Here is a 16,717-nt window from a genome sequence, read left to right on the forward strand (position 1 = left end):
ATCACTTGACACCAATAAAAACTATCTTACAAACAACAAGAATTATCCAAAGGCAGCCTAGCTTGCCTGGCAAAGTGGCAATTTTCCCCTCATTGGAGGTCTTGAAATAGAAGAAGAAAAGAAGTAAACATTTTCTATGTACCATAGGTTATGGGTGCTGTGCTAAATGCAACAATTATCTCATTTGATTTTCATATCAAACTGGAAGGCAAAGAGGAGAAGAGTTAGTGATAAAGGGAAAGAACAGTGGGAGTGATCACAGGATCATAGACATTGAAGGTTGCCAGATCCAAACCCCTAATTTTGCAGATTAAGAAACTGAGACCCAGAGACTTGAAGTCATTTGTCAGCTATTGAGTGAAAGAACCAGGACTCAAACATCCTCTGACTAATTCAAAGACTTTCCCACTCGGCATCTATAAGGAAGGGCCCTGACTGAAAGGAGTTAGAGGAAGTAAAAGGACTGACCCAGCCCTGGAAAGACATATGATTGTTGAAAATTGATCATAGGGCAGCTAAGTGGTAAGGAAACTGAGGCAGACAGAGTTTAAATAACTTGCCTAGAATTATACAGCTAATAAATTGCCATTGTTGTTCAGTCATTTTCAGTTGCATCTGACTCTTTGTAACCTCCATTTAAGGTTTTCTTGGCAAAAGACACCAGAGTTATTTGTCATTTCCTTCTCCAGCTCATTTTACAGATGGAGAAACCAAGGCAAACAGGGTTAAGTGACTTCTCAGGGCCTTACAGTTAGAAAATATCTGAGGCTAGATTTTAACTTAGGAAGTAAGTCTTCCTCATTCTAGGCATGACACTCATCCATTGTGCTACCTAGGAGCCTCAAGTCTCTGAGAATAAATTTGAATTCAGAACTACTTTTCCTGAATCCAGGCCTACTGCTCTATCTACTGCCATACCCCCTGTGGTTTATGTGGATTCTTGTTTCAATCCAGGTTGGATTAGATGGTCTCTGAGGGTTCTTCCAATTCTGAGGCCTTTTAATTCTGTGATTCCTCCACAAAGCATTCCATGATTCTAACTTATTCCAGATGAGATTCCTCCTCTCCCTCCCCCCCCCAATTTCTTTAGGTTTTTTTGCCTGGTTCTTTCTTATTGAATGTTGCCTTATGTTATTTGTGTACTTATCTTATTTCTACCCCCCTGGTTAATAGATTGAAGATTCTTGAGGGCAGTAATTAGGTTTCATTTATTTAGATTCCATATTCCCAGAACTCAACACACAGTGTTTAATACGTGACTGTTGAACTAAATCAACTTAATGGACAAAACTTGTTTCTGGATACCTTAGCATAGGAGTAGTACAGGCAATAATGAGACTAGTTGGAGAACTAAGATTTCCTTCCCTTCCTTGAGTTTAGTTTTATTGGAGACCATGTCGGCAGGCCCTCTATGTACAGTCTGGAAAACATAACTGTAGTACATATCCAGGGTTGATTTTTATCTCCCAGTGATGTGTATCAAGTTGCAAAACCAACACAGCACCATGTAAGTAAGCATCCTTATATTATGACACCATTTACTGAATTAAGAGCCAAGTAGGATTAATGTGATAGGAAATAAAGCACTTTAGGCATTAGAAAATTACTTTTAGTCTTTATTGAAAATGTTTCTGTTTTTATTAAAATAAACCGGAGAAAATTTCCAATGTAAGAATACATTCAGGATGCTCTGATTGGAGGAGGAACTAAAATTACCAATATATAAAGGTGAGCAAATACATATATATATATATATATATATATATATATATATATATATATATATATATATATGATCTCATTTCTTGACTGGGCTCTCGGCCTCTTTAAGTCTATTAACCACAGTTGCAAACACTTTCATTTGTATTTGCCCTCCCCTGCCCCCAAATTAAAAAATAGCCCTCAAATCTATTACCCACTGTTGTTTAACAGGGAAACAAATCATGCAGGCAGTAGGTCCACCACATGAGCCATGCCTTCTTTGGACAACATTCTGACAAATTGAAAACCAAATGAATCCTGAGTGTAGCAAAGCAGAAAAAATCAAAAAAGGAAAGTAAGTTTTACCAGAAATTATTCATTAAAACATTGAAAAAGACAAATCAAAAGTTCTATACATTCTCCTGGAAACTCCTTCACTCTGACTTTATGTCTATGCCTTATGTACACAGTAGAAGGCAGGTTACTGGAGCCCACTCTTCAACCTAGCCAGCTACTGCTTGAATGAATCTCCTCTCACTACAAATTGAATGTTTTCCTAGCAAAGATGAAAAACAAAACCAAATGTCACTTTTTTTTCCTTTGGAGAACCCTTGGAAAGGCTAACATTTAAAGGAGAGATGTCATGGTTCTGGATGATCCTAGAGTACCAATCTGTCTGGAGAATGTCCTTGTGAAAATTAAAATATATTTGCAAACCTATTAAACATCTCTGAGTTTGGATACCTTGACTATGGTATATCAGTATGAATCTGAAAAGGACCAGGAACTAATAATAATAATAATGATGACTGGAACTAACATAATGCCTACTGTCGGCCAAATACTCACAACAACCCTGGGTGGTTAAGTTGCCATCATTAGCCTCATTTTGCAGTTGAGGAAACTGAGGCAAACAGGGCTAAATTGACTGGAGTCACATAGCTAAGAATTAAGGTCAAATTTGAACTCAAGTCTTCCTCCAGGTCCAGCATTCTATCCACTATACTACCTAGCTGCATCTGTAGGACTGGGTCAGATACTTACTTTTCAGTCAGGTTAATAATCACATTTGTAAAGGGATGTGATCTTCTGATAAACCTCCTTAGGGATCAAAAACTAAACTTAGCATCTAAAGGAAGTTTTTCCTTTTCTCTTAAATTGTTTTTTACACTTTGTGTCTTTCATACCAGCCTTTTTCTCATATACCACCCCTTTTACCTCTGAATTTATGATCAGTTTTCTTTCTTTTTTCTTTTATTTTTGGTTTTTGCAAAGCAAATGGGGTTAAGTGGCTTGCCCAAGGCCACACAGCTAGGTATTTATTAAGTGTCTGAGGCCGAATTTGAACTCAGGTTCTCCTGACTCCAGAGTCGGTGCTCTAACCACTGTACCACCTAGCTGCCCTATGATCAGTTTTCAAGAATCATCTGTCTCTCCAGGGCTGGGTCAGTCCTTTTTCTTCCTGTAAATCCTTTTGGTCAGGGCCCTTCCTTATAGATGCAGAGTGGAAAAATCTCTGAATTGGTCCGAGAATGTTTGAGTCCTGGTTCTTTCACTCAGTAGCTGACAAGTGACCAAGTTTCTTCATTTGCAAAATTAGGAGTTTGGATCTGACAGCCTTCAATATCCTTCCCAATTCTGAGTCTATGGTCCTATGATCCCTCCCACTATCCTTTTCTCTATCTGTCACTATCTCTTTCTCCTCTTTCTCTTCTGCCTCTTCTACTATCTCTCTCACAAATATACACAACCCTTGCTCCTTTGTCACTTCCTCTCACATTGCCCCTTTCTATCACTCTTTCCTATCCACCACCACAACTATCTCTTCTGTCACTCTCTCTTGTAACTCATATACACACACTGTGCTTCCTCACACTTTGGCACTATCTCTTCCCTCCCCATTGCTATCTCTCTCTTCTTATCCCTAAGCCTCAGTGGTTTGTGGTCTTGCCACGTGAACTGTAAACCTGTCCAAAACAGCTCAACATAAACAAAGAAGCAACTGTGAAAATTGTAAGCTCGGGGACTTTGGCCCCGGGTCCCTACCTGGCTGCCTTTCTTGGCAAGGTCAAAGAAGGGAGTGGGAACAGAGGGGTTGGGAGAAGAAAAAGTTCATGTTTGTCAAAATTACAGAGATGGGTAGAAAATGATTGTGATGGGGTTCAGCTGCTAGGGAAGCACCATTTCCCCAATACACAACAGACACCCAAAAGGAGGCCTCTTCTAAGGGAGAAAGTGAGACATAAGAAATTCACTAATAAAATGTAACTTTCTTGAAGAAAGGGATTATTTCACTTTTGCCTTTGGATCTTCAGTATCTAGCACAGTGTGCAGCATAGAGTCAGTGTTTAATTAATACCTAAATTGAACAAATGCAAAATAAAAAGCTGAAGCTCTAATATCTTTAATGCTCCTTGGAGAAGAAAGGAAGGAAAGGAGGAGGGAAGAAATGAAGGAGGGAAGTAAGCAGCTTGAAGGCAGGAAAGCAAGCAGGAAGATAAGGGAAAATGGGAGGATGAGGGGAGGAAAGTGAAAAGAGAGAAAAGGAAAGGAAGAAGGAAGGAAAGGATGGAAGGGAAGGATGGAAGGGAGGGAAGGAAGAAAGGAAGGGATGAAGGGAAGGAGGAAATAAAGAGGCTACAAAGTGACTTTAAAATTCTTTCTAGCTCTAAGATTCCATAACTTTAGCACTAGACAGAATGTGTCAGAATGAATCCCCTGTATATTCACAAGACTTACATTCAATGTTTAGACAAGAATAAACCAAGCCCCAGATATTAAAACCCTTCCACAGACAGAGTGTGATTCATCACATATGTATCACTTTCTTCTTCATCTAGGAGTAGTTTCTCTATGGGCAGAGTATTGATTGCCCTCCTTGTATCTTCCAGCTCTTGAGGGACTGGCTCTGGGATAGATATGGGAAGTGGTACAAACTGTGGCCCAGGGAGTGTAGGGGCTGGGGGTTGGTACTGCAGCGTAGAAGTGGGTAGAGCTGAAATGGGCTGAGGCCAGGAGAAGTATGTCAGAGGCGCTTGGTGCTCTGTACCCTCCAACTGAGGCCCCCCTGTTGGTGTGGCATTCCTGGTCTGTGGGAAGAATGAGAAAGCACAGGACAGTCAGTTACATTGCAAGGGAAGTCTACCTGTCTGATGCACTTTCCAAGTGGATGTTTTCATTAATCCAGCCCTTTTTAAATCTCTTAACCCTAGGGATCCACGCAGGCCCATATGGTATCCCCAGAAATCAGCCAAGGGTAAAATTATGATCTTTATATACACCACATTTTACAAGTATATCTACGAGAACAGGCACATATGCACACACACCCATTCATGAACACATTGCCCACAACTATCAGAACCCCCAAAGCATAAGCTCCAGTTTTCTAGCCCTGTACCTTTAATCAAAACTCATCCATTTTTTGTCTCATTGCTTCAAGTCTGCTAGGTGACAGCTACTCTTATAAACTACCCATTGTATGATGACTACTCATGAGAAATATATTGTCCCCTTTCTGGTACAAGCTAACAAGCATCTTCTGAATACAATGCCAAAACCTGAAGGAGTGACTCTAATAATAAGAATTACAGGCACTGTGGCAATTTGATGAGATCCAACTTTGGCATTTTGTAGTAACTTTCTCACATAGATATGTACCTATTTTGCCTACATACAGGGCTGACATTGGTTTCATCACCAGAAAAGCCAGGTACCCTGAGTTTATTTAATAGAAGATACAGATGGATTCCTTTCCTGTCTACATCAGCAATACAGTAGTGACTCTCAAAGTGAATATTATGGGTCTAGGACATGTACTATTTCTAAGTGTATTCTGAGAGATTAATTCAAATAATAATAATAATAATTTGCATTTATCTGTTGTCTACCATCTGCCAGGAGGAACTGTGCTAAGCATTTTACAAATATTATTGTATTTGATCTTCACAACAGTCCTAGGATACAGATGCTACTATTGTTCTCATTTTAAAATGGAAGAAACTGAAGTAAATAAAGGTTAAGGACTTTCTCTGGGTCACCATAGCTACTAAGTGTCCGAGGCCAGGTTTGAACTCAGAGTCTTCTGAACCCCAGTTCTAATGCTCTAATCACCTAACTGCCTCAGAGACTTCAAAAATCTGACTCCACTTGGCTCTGCATCCTGAACTCTGATAGGACTAAATAAGGATGAAAGAAGTCTGTGATGTAGTAGGAAGAGTAATACCTCTAAAATCAGACATAAGTTCAAATCTTACTTTTGACACAATATCTGGATATATCACAACATTCTTGAACTCATAAAATGGAGATAATAACACTGGTACTTTCTATCTCACAGAGCTACTAGAAAAAGAATTTGTAAAGTGTTTTATAATATGAGTAATTCTTATTGGTGCAGTGGATAGAACATTGAGCCTAGAAGCAGAAAGTCCTAAATTCCAATCCAGCCTCAGACTCTTACTAGATGTGAGACCCCAGGCAAATCAGTTAATCTCTGTTTACCTCAGTTTCCTCATCTGTAAAATGAGAATCATAATAGTACCTACCTCTCAGGTTACTGTGTGGATCTACTAAGATAATATTTGTAAAGTGTGTGGAAAACCTTAAAGCACTATATAGTTGTATTATTATTATTATAATTATTAATTCTGTCATTGTAACTAAAGCCAATCAAGAGTCTAACCCATCATTCCTTCCTTCCCCTCTGCCCTTCCATAAAGGTGCAGTGCTGAAAAGAGTGGAAATGCCTTTTGAATCTGAAAAGAGAGATGCAAGGATATCTCAAGAATTCTCCAAAGACTAGAAGTGAGAGAAGCTACAAGTTGGGTTATTCTATAGTTAGTTCGAAGAAGTTTGCTGTCAATCAGTGCAATAAGGCAAATGAAAAAGCTGATGCTGCCTTAGCTTGCATTAAGAGAAGCATTGTGCCTAGGATGAGAGAGACCATAGAGCCCTGTACTCTTTACTCTGGTAAGACCATACAGAACACTGGATCTACTTCTTGAGGTCACATTTTAGAAAGGACAGTGATAAGCTGGAGGGTGACTGTGTAGTAATCAAGATGGTGAAGGTCCTCAAGCACTTATCATTAAATGAACTAAGGATATTTAACCTGGTGAAAACAAGACTTTGGGAGGGTAGAATGGCTATCTTCAAGATCTGAAGGGTGGTCAAGAGGAAGAGAGATAAAACTTTGCTCTGCCAGAGAAGCAACAGATCAAAGCTGTAAAGAGACAAATTTGTATTTTGAAGTAAAGAAAAGCTTCCTTATCATTGGAATTACTCCAAAGTGGAATCATAGATTCACAGGAACATAAGATCATATATTTAGAACTGGAAGGAACCAAATCCCACAACAGATAGAAAGCTGCTTCTCACAGGAAGTTTTTAACCAGAAGTACAATATAAGTGACATCCTTGTTCAGATATAGGTTAGAGTAAAATCATGGGTTCTTAAACTAGAATCTGTGAACTCATTTTGTTAATATTTGGACTGATTCAACATAGTCGGTCTCTTTTGTAATTCTATATATTTTGTTTTGTACATTGAAAAACATAATTCCAAGAAAGGGGCATACATTTTACCAGTCTATCCAAAAAGGTCTGCAACATTAAAAAAAATTAAGAGTACCCAGCCTAAATGTTCTCTGAGTTCCCTTCCAGTTTAGAAATGCTGTGATTCATATTTGGGAAAGAGGTGATGGTACAAAGAAGATAGGGCATATGATCAGATTACTCACTGGTTCTATGTCCAGGGCTAATAAAAATGCTTTCCATGGTACTAAGCATATCAGGAGCAATGTTGGTTGATTCCGTTCCCTACAACTGAAATGACTTAAAAAACACTACTACTACTACTACTACTACTACCTCCCCCTGTCTCCCCAAACACACACCTACCCTATTTCTCCTTGTTATTTCCTACCCACTGGGCGGCTAGGTGGCACAGTGGATAGAGCACCAGTCCTGAAGTCAGGAGTACCTGAGTTCAAATTCAGCCTCAGATGCTTAATAATAATTACCTAGCTGTGTGGTCTTGGGCAAACCACTTAACTCCATTTGCCTTGCAAAAACCTTAAAAAACAAAAAAAAGAAAGAAAAAAATCCCACCCACCTTTTAAGGCTCAGCTCAAATTTCAGTTCATTCAAAGACCCCCAGTCTGCAGTACTTTCTAAACTCCTGTAAACTCATTTTTTGTTGGGTTTTTTTTTTTTTTTTTTGGCAAGTCAATGGGATTAAGTGACTTTTCAGGTAATTATTATGTGTCTGAGGTCACATTTGAACTCGGGACCTCCCAACTCTAGGGCTGGTACTCTACCTACTGTACTACCTAGCTGCCCCATTCCTCTAAACCCTTAATACTTCACACACCTTATATTTTTATAATATACTAGTTTTCACTGGGGTTATTGGTGTGTATTTCTGCATCAAAGAAGAGTGAGTAGAATATTGGACGTGGAGTTAATATACTTAGAATTCAAATACCTAGAAATACTGAATTCAAATACTTAGAAAGCTAGTATAATCTTACTAGCCATGTGGCCCTGGGTGAGTCATTGAATATATATATGCTTCAGATAACTCTGAAAAATCAGCATTACTATTGCTTCTGGAAAGTCTTTTTTTTAAAACATTTTTTTTTAGGTTTTGCAAGGCAAATGAGGTTAAAGTGGCTTGCCCAAGGCCACACAACTAGGTGTCTGAGGCCAGATTTGAACTCAGATACTCCTGAGTCCAGAGCTGGTGTTCTGTCCATTGTGCCACTTAGCTGCCTCTGGAAAGTTTTAATGGACCTATAACTGAACTCACTAACCCAGGAAAAAAAAAAAAAAACCTCTTTCCTAATCCCTATTTTCCTATATGTATTGTCTCCCTGTTAAGATGACTCAATGGATAAGAGGACTGGGTCTGAAATAAGGAAGACTATAATTTAAATTCAGTCTCAAACACTAGCTGTGCCACCTTGAGCAAGTCACCTCTTCTCTGTTTGTCTATTTTCCTCATCTATAAAATGGAGAGAAAAATAGCACCTACCTTCCAGGGTTATTGAGAGGGTCAAACAAGATAATAATTGTAAAGCACTTCACATAGTGAAGTACATGGTAGGCACTATGTAAATGTTAGTTGTTATTATTAGTATATACAAATACAAATCCCTAAGGGAGATAGTACCTACCATTGAGACTGAGAATTTCTCAGTGTCAGGGACTGTCTCATTCGTAAGTCCTTACTAAGCTCACTTTGAAGAAAGCCCAGAGTCTTCCAATTTTCTCATATTTGTGTACATACATAGTCATGTATATTTATTTACTGTCTGGGCTAAAAAAAAGAGAACTATATAAGAAAAGAACTAGACTCATTACCAGAAGGAAGGCTAGGAAAAAAAGTAATTATTGAAGCAACTACTATTTGTCAGTCACTGTTAAGCGCTTAATGAATATTTTCTCATTTTATCCTCACATTAACACTGAGAGGTAAATGCTATTATTATTATTATTATTATTATTATTATTATTATTATTATTATTCACATACTACAGTTTGGGAAAATGAGGCAAACAGAAGTTAAATGACTTGTCCAGGATCATACAGTCGGCAAACATCTGAAGCTGGATCTGAACTCAAGCTCCCTGACTCTAAGCCCAGCTCTGTCCATTCTGTCATCTAGCTGGCTGAGACTACTCTTCCAGGTAGTCTACTAGTAAGGAGGTATCTTTTTTACCAAGACTGAAAGAAAGTAGTTGAAGTTTGTACTGAAGGAGGGAATAAAAAAACCACGCGAATAAAATCCTGGATTTTTTTGAAGCATTAAAGTATCTTCCCAGGATCATATATTCCTTGAGGGCAATGATCATATCTTACTTATCTTTGCATCTCCCCCAGAATGTATTCTCTTACACCTGGCAATAATAAATCTTGTTGCTTGAATGAATAATTGAATAAATGAATGAATAAATGACGCCTAACATTTAAACAACACTTTAAGATTTGCAAGGCATTTTACATATAGATCCTTACAACAATCCTGTAAGGGAGGCAATGTCACCATTTTACAGATGAAGAAATTAAAATAACAATTAAGTGACTTGTTCAAGTTCACAAGGCTAGATGGGTTTGAATTCCATTCAATATTTTTCCATATAACTATGCCACCTTTCTGTATAAAATACAAGAATAAATAACAATAGCTAGAATTTATATGGAATTTTAAGGTTTACAAAATATGATAAATCTTATCTTATTGGATCTTGACAATGGGTAGGTATTAACATCATCTCCATTTTACAGATGTGGAAACCAAAGGAGACAGAAATGAAGTGACTAGTAGTAAATGTCTGAGGCCAGATTTGAACTCATCTTCCTGGCTTCAGGTCCAGTGCTCTAGCCACTGCCTGCCCAGTTGTCTCTGAATGAATAAATTAATTCTCTTGGTGCTGCCAAATCCTTTAGAGTTAGGAACAAAAGTAGGGGAAATTAGTGAATCCTGGGTCCCCTAGAAGCATAGATCAGAAAAGGATTGAAGATGGCATTTCACCCCAAACAGAGTGAGTTAAAATAATACATTATCAAGACTGACATGCACTCCTGAATTAAGTTTTGGAGTAAGCCAAGGAGATTTAGGATTAAGAGGCAGAAAAGAACTTTCTGTCACTCAGTATCATCAGGAATATACAAGGAAGACAACGGAATATCCTTCAGCTTGGGACAATAGTTTAGGACCAGACTGTGGAAGCATACCGTGAAGTTGGTGATGAGTGGCTGGGAGGCATAGGTTAGCACCGATGAAGGACCCACCACCGTGTAGCTGGGGCACATAGGCTGAACATACATGTCAGTAGAGTAAGGACAGCTGACACCTTCATGTGGTATGTACTCAGGGTAGGGTGTCCATGATGCTAGGGGCTGCAAGGTGGCAGGAGCAGGCTGTGAGAGCCAGCCTGTGCACAGGGTCCCTTCATCTGTCATTGTGGATGCAGGGACCTCCATATCCAAGCAGGATGGCCCTGGAGGGAAAGAATCATGGAATGTTAGAGCTTGTTTTTCAGTAAAATGAGGACTAGAAGGATGAAGTGATTTGTTATAACAATGTATAACAGAACTAAAGATAAAAAATTCAGATCTCTGTATTCCAAGTATATTTTCACTAAGGGCAGAGAGTAAGTGAAGCATCAAGGATGAGTCAAGCAGGATGTCATCTAGCCTGACCCCTTTGTTTTAGAGATGAGAGAACTAATGCCCAGAAGACTTGCCCAAGGTCACAGAGGTGAAATTTGAACCCATATCCTCAGACTCTAGAGCCAACATTCATTCCATTATACCCCATATGCTTACTAAGAGGCCAGAACCAGATAGAAGCATTAAAAATGACTTACCCATTGTGGCATAGGTTGCAAGGGGTTGATGGGGCAACACCACCTAGAGGAGAGAAGAGATGACCAGGTTGAAGATTCCTTCAGAGTTTGAGTGGCTCCTCATCTTAGCTGGTCTTCTCAAAGGCCATAGGGCATCCCTGATTGTTTTCTCCTCATTTAATTAAACTCAAACCCACTATGTACCCATTATGTCCAGATTATTGCAATTGATCAATGAGAATAAAAAGACAGTGATAAGGTTGTGCTTATCTTCATAGGGAAAATGCAGTGAGGCCCCTGATGAGTATGCCAATAATAAGCAAAAGGCCACTAAACTCAGAATTCCTGACCCACTTCTGGAGTCATCCCAAAGGTAACTTCCCACCCCTCAGAGGAATGCCCCAGTGTTGGTTCCATCTCATCTAATTCTATTCCTTTCAGCAACTGCTCTCCTCACCGTGGTAGCGGCCACTGTGAGCCCGCTGTTGGCAAGGCCACGCTTCCTCTTCAGCAGTTCTTTCACTGGCTCCTTCACACGGACACCTTGGTATGGTCGGGGTGGCACCGTTGCCTGCTCAGGAGCAGATGCTGTAAAATACAATTTCATTCCATGCTTATTGCCCAGCCCTTTACAATGTCTTGTCCCAGGTAAAGCTTCCTCTTACTTTAGGGACTGCTTCTTCTCTCTGCAAGTATGTAAAGGTCTGGGTCCAAGAGGAGGAGTCAGATGATTCTCCCTCCTCTTTCACATCTGGGCTTCATACCTTTTCCTAATCTTGTTTTCCTCCCTTTCTGCCAAACTCTTTCACCTGCCTTCCAGAACAGAGATAGTGTGGCTTCCTCTCTTTGCTTTTAGAAATCCTATTTTTCCTTCAAACCATGCATGCCCTTTCTGCTTTTTTAACACCCATCCAAATTAACTTTTTGGGGGGTAAGATGCTTTCCATCCTTTGGAATCCTGCAATAATTTATTTGGAGTTTATCATAACCTGTTTCATTAGTTATTATTGGATATTCTTGTTTCTGGTCATCATCATCATCATAGTTAGCATTTATAAAAAATTCTGAAATTTACAAAATTTTATATATGCTAACTAATGTGATCTTCATAGCAACTCTGTGAGATAGGTGCCATCATGAACCTCATTTTACAAATGAGGAAATTGAGGCAGACACAAATTAAGTGACTTGCCAGAATCATTTGAGGCAGGATTTGAACTCATCTTCCTAATTCCATGTTTAGATTTTTGATATAGTACAGGGGAGAGGTGATGAAGGTCTGAATTAAGATGAAAGTCAAATGAATGAAAAGGGAATAGACATGAGAAAGCTTGAAGATGCAGTATCCGCAAGACTTTGAATGGATATAGATGCAAGGGGAAATGACTATGTGACTGTGAACCTGAGTAAATGGAGGATGGTGGTGACCTCAGCAGAAAGAGGGAAGTTGGAAGAAGGCATGAGTTTGAGGGGGAGAAAGATGATGAAAATTCCATTTGGAACATGTCAAGTTTGTAAAACCTGCACAACATCCAATCTGAAATATTCAACAGACAATTGAAGCTAGAGATCTGGACAGTAACTATGGCTGATTATATAAATCTAGTGTCATTAAACTTCTAGTAGATGATGATCACTGAGAGAGGGTGCAGAGCACAGGTTCTTAGCCTTTTTTTTTTGTTGTGGACTCCATCGTCAGTCTCATGAAGTCTATTGACCCCTTTTCAGAATAATGCTTTTAAATGCACACAATAAAATATATAAGCTTACAAAGGAAATCAATTGTATTGAAATGCAGTTATCAACAGAGATATTTTAAAGTTTACATATCCTAAATAAGACCCAAGGGAGAGAAAGAATTGTCCACTAATGGTGGACAATTATGGTAAAAGGGACAAGTAAAATATGGGAAACAAGTAGGATATGGAAAAACCAGCAAAGGAGAAAATCAAACAAGATAGAAGGAGAATCAGGAGAAAATAATGCTGTAGAAACAAAGAGAAAAGAGGTAGTCAACAGTGTCAGATTCTGAGTCTATCTGGGAAAAGGAAGAATGAAATTAGTTCATAGGACTTTGCAATGTAAGTTTAGCTATGGGAAAGGGAGGACTGTTACAAGTTTGAGTGGATGGCAGAATCAAGTGAAGGTTATCACATATGGCAAATTTGGGGAAATGTCAATAGAAATAGAAAGATTGGAGACGAGAGGAAAGTTTGAGGGGATCAAACTTCTGGAGTATCTAGGACGGCATGGGTACAAAGGAAGAGGATTACCCTTCACAAGGAGAAGGGTAATCTCTTTTTTCAGAAATGGAGCAAAGGAGAAGAGAATGGGAAATGATGTTGAATGGATTCGATATGTCAAATAGAAAAGAAGAGGACGCTCATAATGGTTGATCTGTATTTTCTCCTTAAAGTAGCAGGTAAAGGACTCTGGTGCAAGAGAGGTGAAAAGGAAAATACAAGAGGCTCAAGCAGAAAAGAATTAGAATAGATGTGGGGTGGGGGAGGGGTGACATGAAATGAAGTCAATTAGGAAAGAAGTGATGTTGACCCATTTGACATTAGAAAACATACAACTTGAGTGGACCAAACCTGCACATGTGTCCCACTTTCTTGTGAGCTATTTAAAGTAGGAACAGAGAAAATGAATAGATGGTCTGGATAAACTAGGGCTTGGGTTTGGCAAGGCTTGAATGGTTATTGGACTAGATGACTTTAGGTAGGAAAACCAATGGTTTTTTCAGTCATTAGATGAATGGAACTGGTAGTGATGTCTGAACATGAATCCCATATCTAGGACACTTTCTAGCCTATTGCCTCTCATAGCAAAGCTGATGATTGCAAGAGCTAACTTGCCAAATAATAGCAATACTCCAATCAGTTTCCCATATGTCTTGCCCATGTGAACAAACTGACTACAATAGGAAGGTCTGCTCTGTGGACTTCCTGGGGAACTGGCTCATAGTCTGGTTCAACCCACCATGTATCAGCCCAAAGTTTTGCCAGGAAGGTCCTGCTATCACTTATAGATATGCTTGACCCAGGCTTTGAATCAAAGGCCAGGAAGTGTGGATATCTATAAAGCATGCCAGATTTTTCAGTTTAGGCCCTGGACAGGACTTTGTTCTGTAAATATCTAACTGATAAAATTCTACTCTTGGCTCTTTGAGCACTAATACTGCAAGGGGTGAGAGGTAGAATTGGGGTACCAATGTGCCATTCACATAAAAGTGGGAAGAAAGTACCCCACAACATGAACACACTGAAGCAGTTGTTCCCCCTCTATTTTGGAACTGTTGCTGGGGTCCCTGATGTTGGACAGACACCTCAAGACTACCTCTGGCCATCTACCTAGTTGATCTACCTCTTGGAATCAGGGTAATTCTATACATATCATCCTTCAACCCCAACCCATTTTACTTTTCCTAAACAGGCAACTGTTATTTCTTTCTCTAATAAGGCCATGACATCAGGGAGGTGATGCCATGAGAAGCACATGAATTGGATTTGAGTAAGGAGGTACTGTGCTAAGTCATCAGGCTTACTTTCTCCTCCGGAGTTACCTGGGTCCAGTGGCCAGATGTGAATCAGGATGACTGGAGACAGCCCTGGATGTGAGGCAATTAGGATTAAGTGACTTGCCCAAAGTTACACAGCTAATAAGTATCAAGAGTCTGAAATCAGATTCACACTCCTGTCCTCCTGACTCCAAGGCCAGTGCTCTATTCACCATACCACCTGCCTGCCCTTACAGGCAACTAAAGGACAAGAACATTCCTTCCATGAGGCTCTCCTCCCAGAGCAAGAGGATTTTACTGAGGAGTTCTGGAAGCAGTGAGGGAGGGTAGATTAGATTCTTTGCATAAAGGAAATCAGGAAGTTGCTTTATGGGGAAAAAAGGGATTGGATAAAGCTTGAACCGAAGGATATGTATACTTCTTTCTCCTCATATTACAAGTCAGATTGGTTTCAGTCACACACACACACACACACACACACACACACACACACACACACAAACATATAGATATATACAGTTCTAGAATAATGAAAAAGAAACAGTTTCATAGCTATTTTTTACCTAATTTGCATAGTTAGTTCTGAGGAATACCATGGAAAACTCATCAAATTGCCCTTCTGGCCACATGAGATAAAACACAAAGTCTACCTGAAAGTATTTCTAGAATATCACTAATCATTGCTTTATATTGCTTTCTAATCAATCTAAGGCAGCTAGAGAGTGGAGCTACCCTCCAGTGTTTGCATTCCCATGAAACTCGTGTCAACATGTGCAACATGACCACACAACCACAGCTTCTCTACCTCCATCAGTACTCTAAGTGACAAGGAGTCCAAGACTAGGCCTAGGTAATGGGGATGACCTTAGGGTCAACATGCCAACATGCTCCAAATAACTACTTGAGGAACTGCTTCTAACCTGCTGTCACAGTTTACCTCAGAGTCTCTGAGAAAACCATGTGGTAGTAAAACCAACAAGCATTTATTAAGCTCCTACTATACGCTAAGCACTTGGGAAAACAGAGAAAGGTAAAAGCCAGTCAGTTCTTGCTTTCAAGGAGTTCACAAAGAGACACAATACTCAAAAAACCACATATGAACAAGATATAGACAGATAGATAGATAGATATAGATATACAGATATAGATATAATGATAAATTGCTGATAATCAATAGAGGGTTGTAAGGGGGATCAGGGCTTTTTGAAAAAAGTTGAGATTTTTAACTGAGGCTTAAAGGAAACCAGGAAAGCCAAGAGACAAAGAGGAGGGAGAAAAGTGTTCTAAGTATGAGAGACAGCAATGAAATTGCCCAGAGTTGGGAGATGGGGCATCTAGTTTGTAGCACAGCAAGGAGGGCAGCATCAATTGCCAGAGGATTAGGGAAGCATCGTAAGGAGTTAGAAGAGTAGGTTAGAGGTCAGGTTATTGAGGTCTTTAAAAGTTGACCATTGGATTTAATATTTGAAAGCAATTGGGAATCTTTAGAGTTGATTATATATGCAGGTGATATGGTCAAACTTGTGCTTGAGGAATATCAATTTGATGGTTGACTCCTGAAGACAGGAGACTTGAATTCAAATCTGATGTCCAACACTACCTATGTGACCATGGACAATTCACCTAATACCTCTAAGGATCAGTGTCCATCTATGAAATGAGAATTAGAGGTATCAGTGTATAATGCCAACCTTTAGAATTAGGAAAATCCAATCTCAAGTCCTTTTCATCCCTAATCTCAATTTAGGGTGCAATCTGATATCAGCCTCATATATATCCTGTTCAGGCATAATGAAAACTCTCCTCATGACTATTGCATCCATATCCATTCCATTTTCCTGACACACGTTGCCCTCTGGAGTCAACTCTCCGGATGTGGGTATTGTAGAATAAACCTACCCAGAGGCTAAAAAGAGACCAACAAAGATCATTTGGTCCATCTTCTAGCCTCAAATAGTAGTTAGTGTCTCTAACCCAGGCTCCTATTCTTTACAATATCAATCTGATATTTGAACATGTTAAGCTCAATCTTGCAAATATTTACAAAGCCCCCAGAGTTCCCTGGCTGGTCCATTCACTGCCCAGCCACAACCCATGCTAAAGATAAAAGAGCCTTTTTACTCTTCACCTGGTTTAAACATC

The 16,717-nt window shown here is 39.4% G+C and overlaps 1 protein-coding gene across 1 annotated transcript in view; it reads right to left on the minus strand.

The window, feature by feature from the left end:
- Nucleotides 1-1,677: 1,677 nt before the first annotated feature.
- Nucleotides 1,678-16,717, minus strand: part of POU2AF1 (POU class 2 homeobox associating factor 1) — a 34,032-nt gene continuing 18,992 nt past the window's right edge. Inside the window, exons 2-5 of the mRNA XM_074216646.1 lie at nucleotides 11,513-11,643; nucleotides 11,077-11,119; nucleotides 10,442-10,707; nucleotides 1,678-4,790 (exon numbers count right to left, since the gene is read on the minus strand). Of these exons, the coding sequence (XP_074072747.1) occupies nucleotides 4,479-4,790; nucleotides 10,442-10,707; nucleotides 11,077-11,119; nucleotides 11,513-11,643 (752 nt within the window). The 3' untranslated portion in view covers nucleotides 1,678-4,478. The remainder of the gene's footprint in view (nucleotides 4,791-10,441; nucleotides 10,708-11,076; nucleotides 11,120-11,512; nucleotides 11,644-16,717) is intronic.

The sequence above is a fragment of the Macrotis lagotis genome, chromosome 1 (genome assembly GCF_037893015.1).
Source record: "Macrotis lagotis isolate mMagLag1 chromosome 1, bilby.v1.9.chrom.fasta, whole genome shotgun sequence".
Taxonomy (NCBI): domain Eukaryota; kingdom Metazoa; phylum Chordata; class Mammalia; order Peramelemorphia; family Peramelidae; genus Macrotis; species Macrotis lagotis.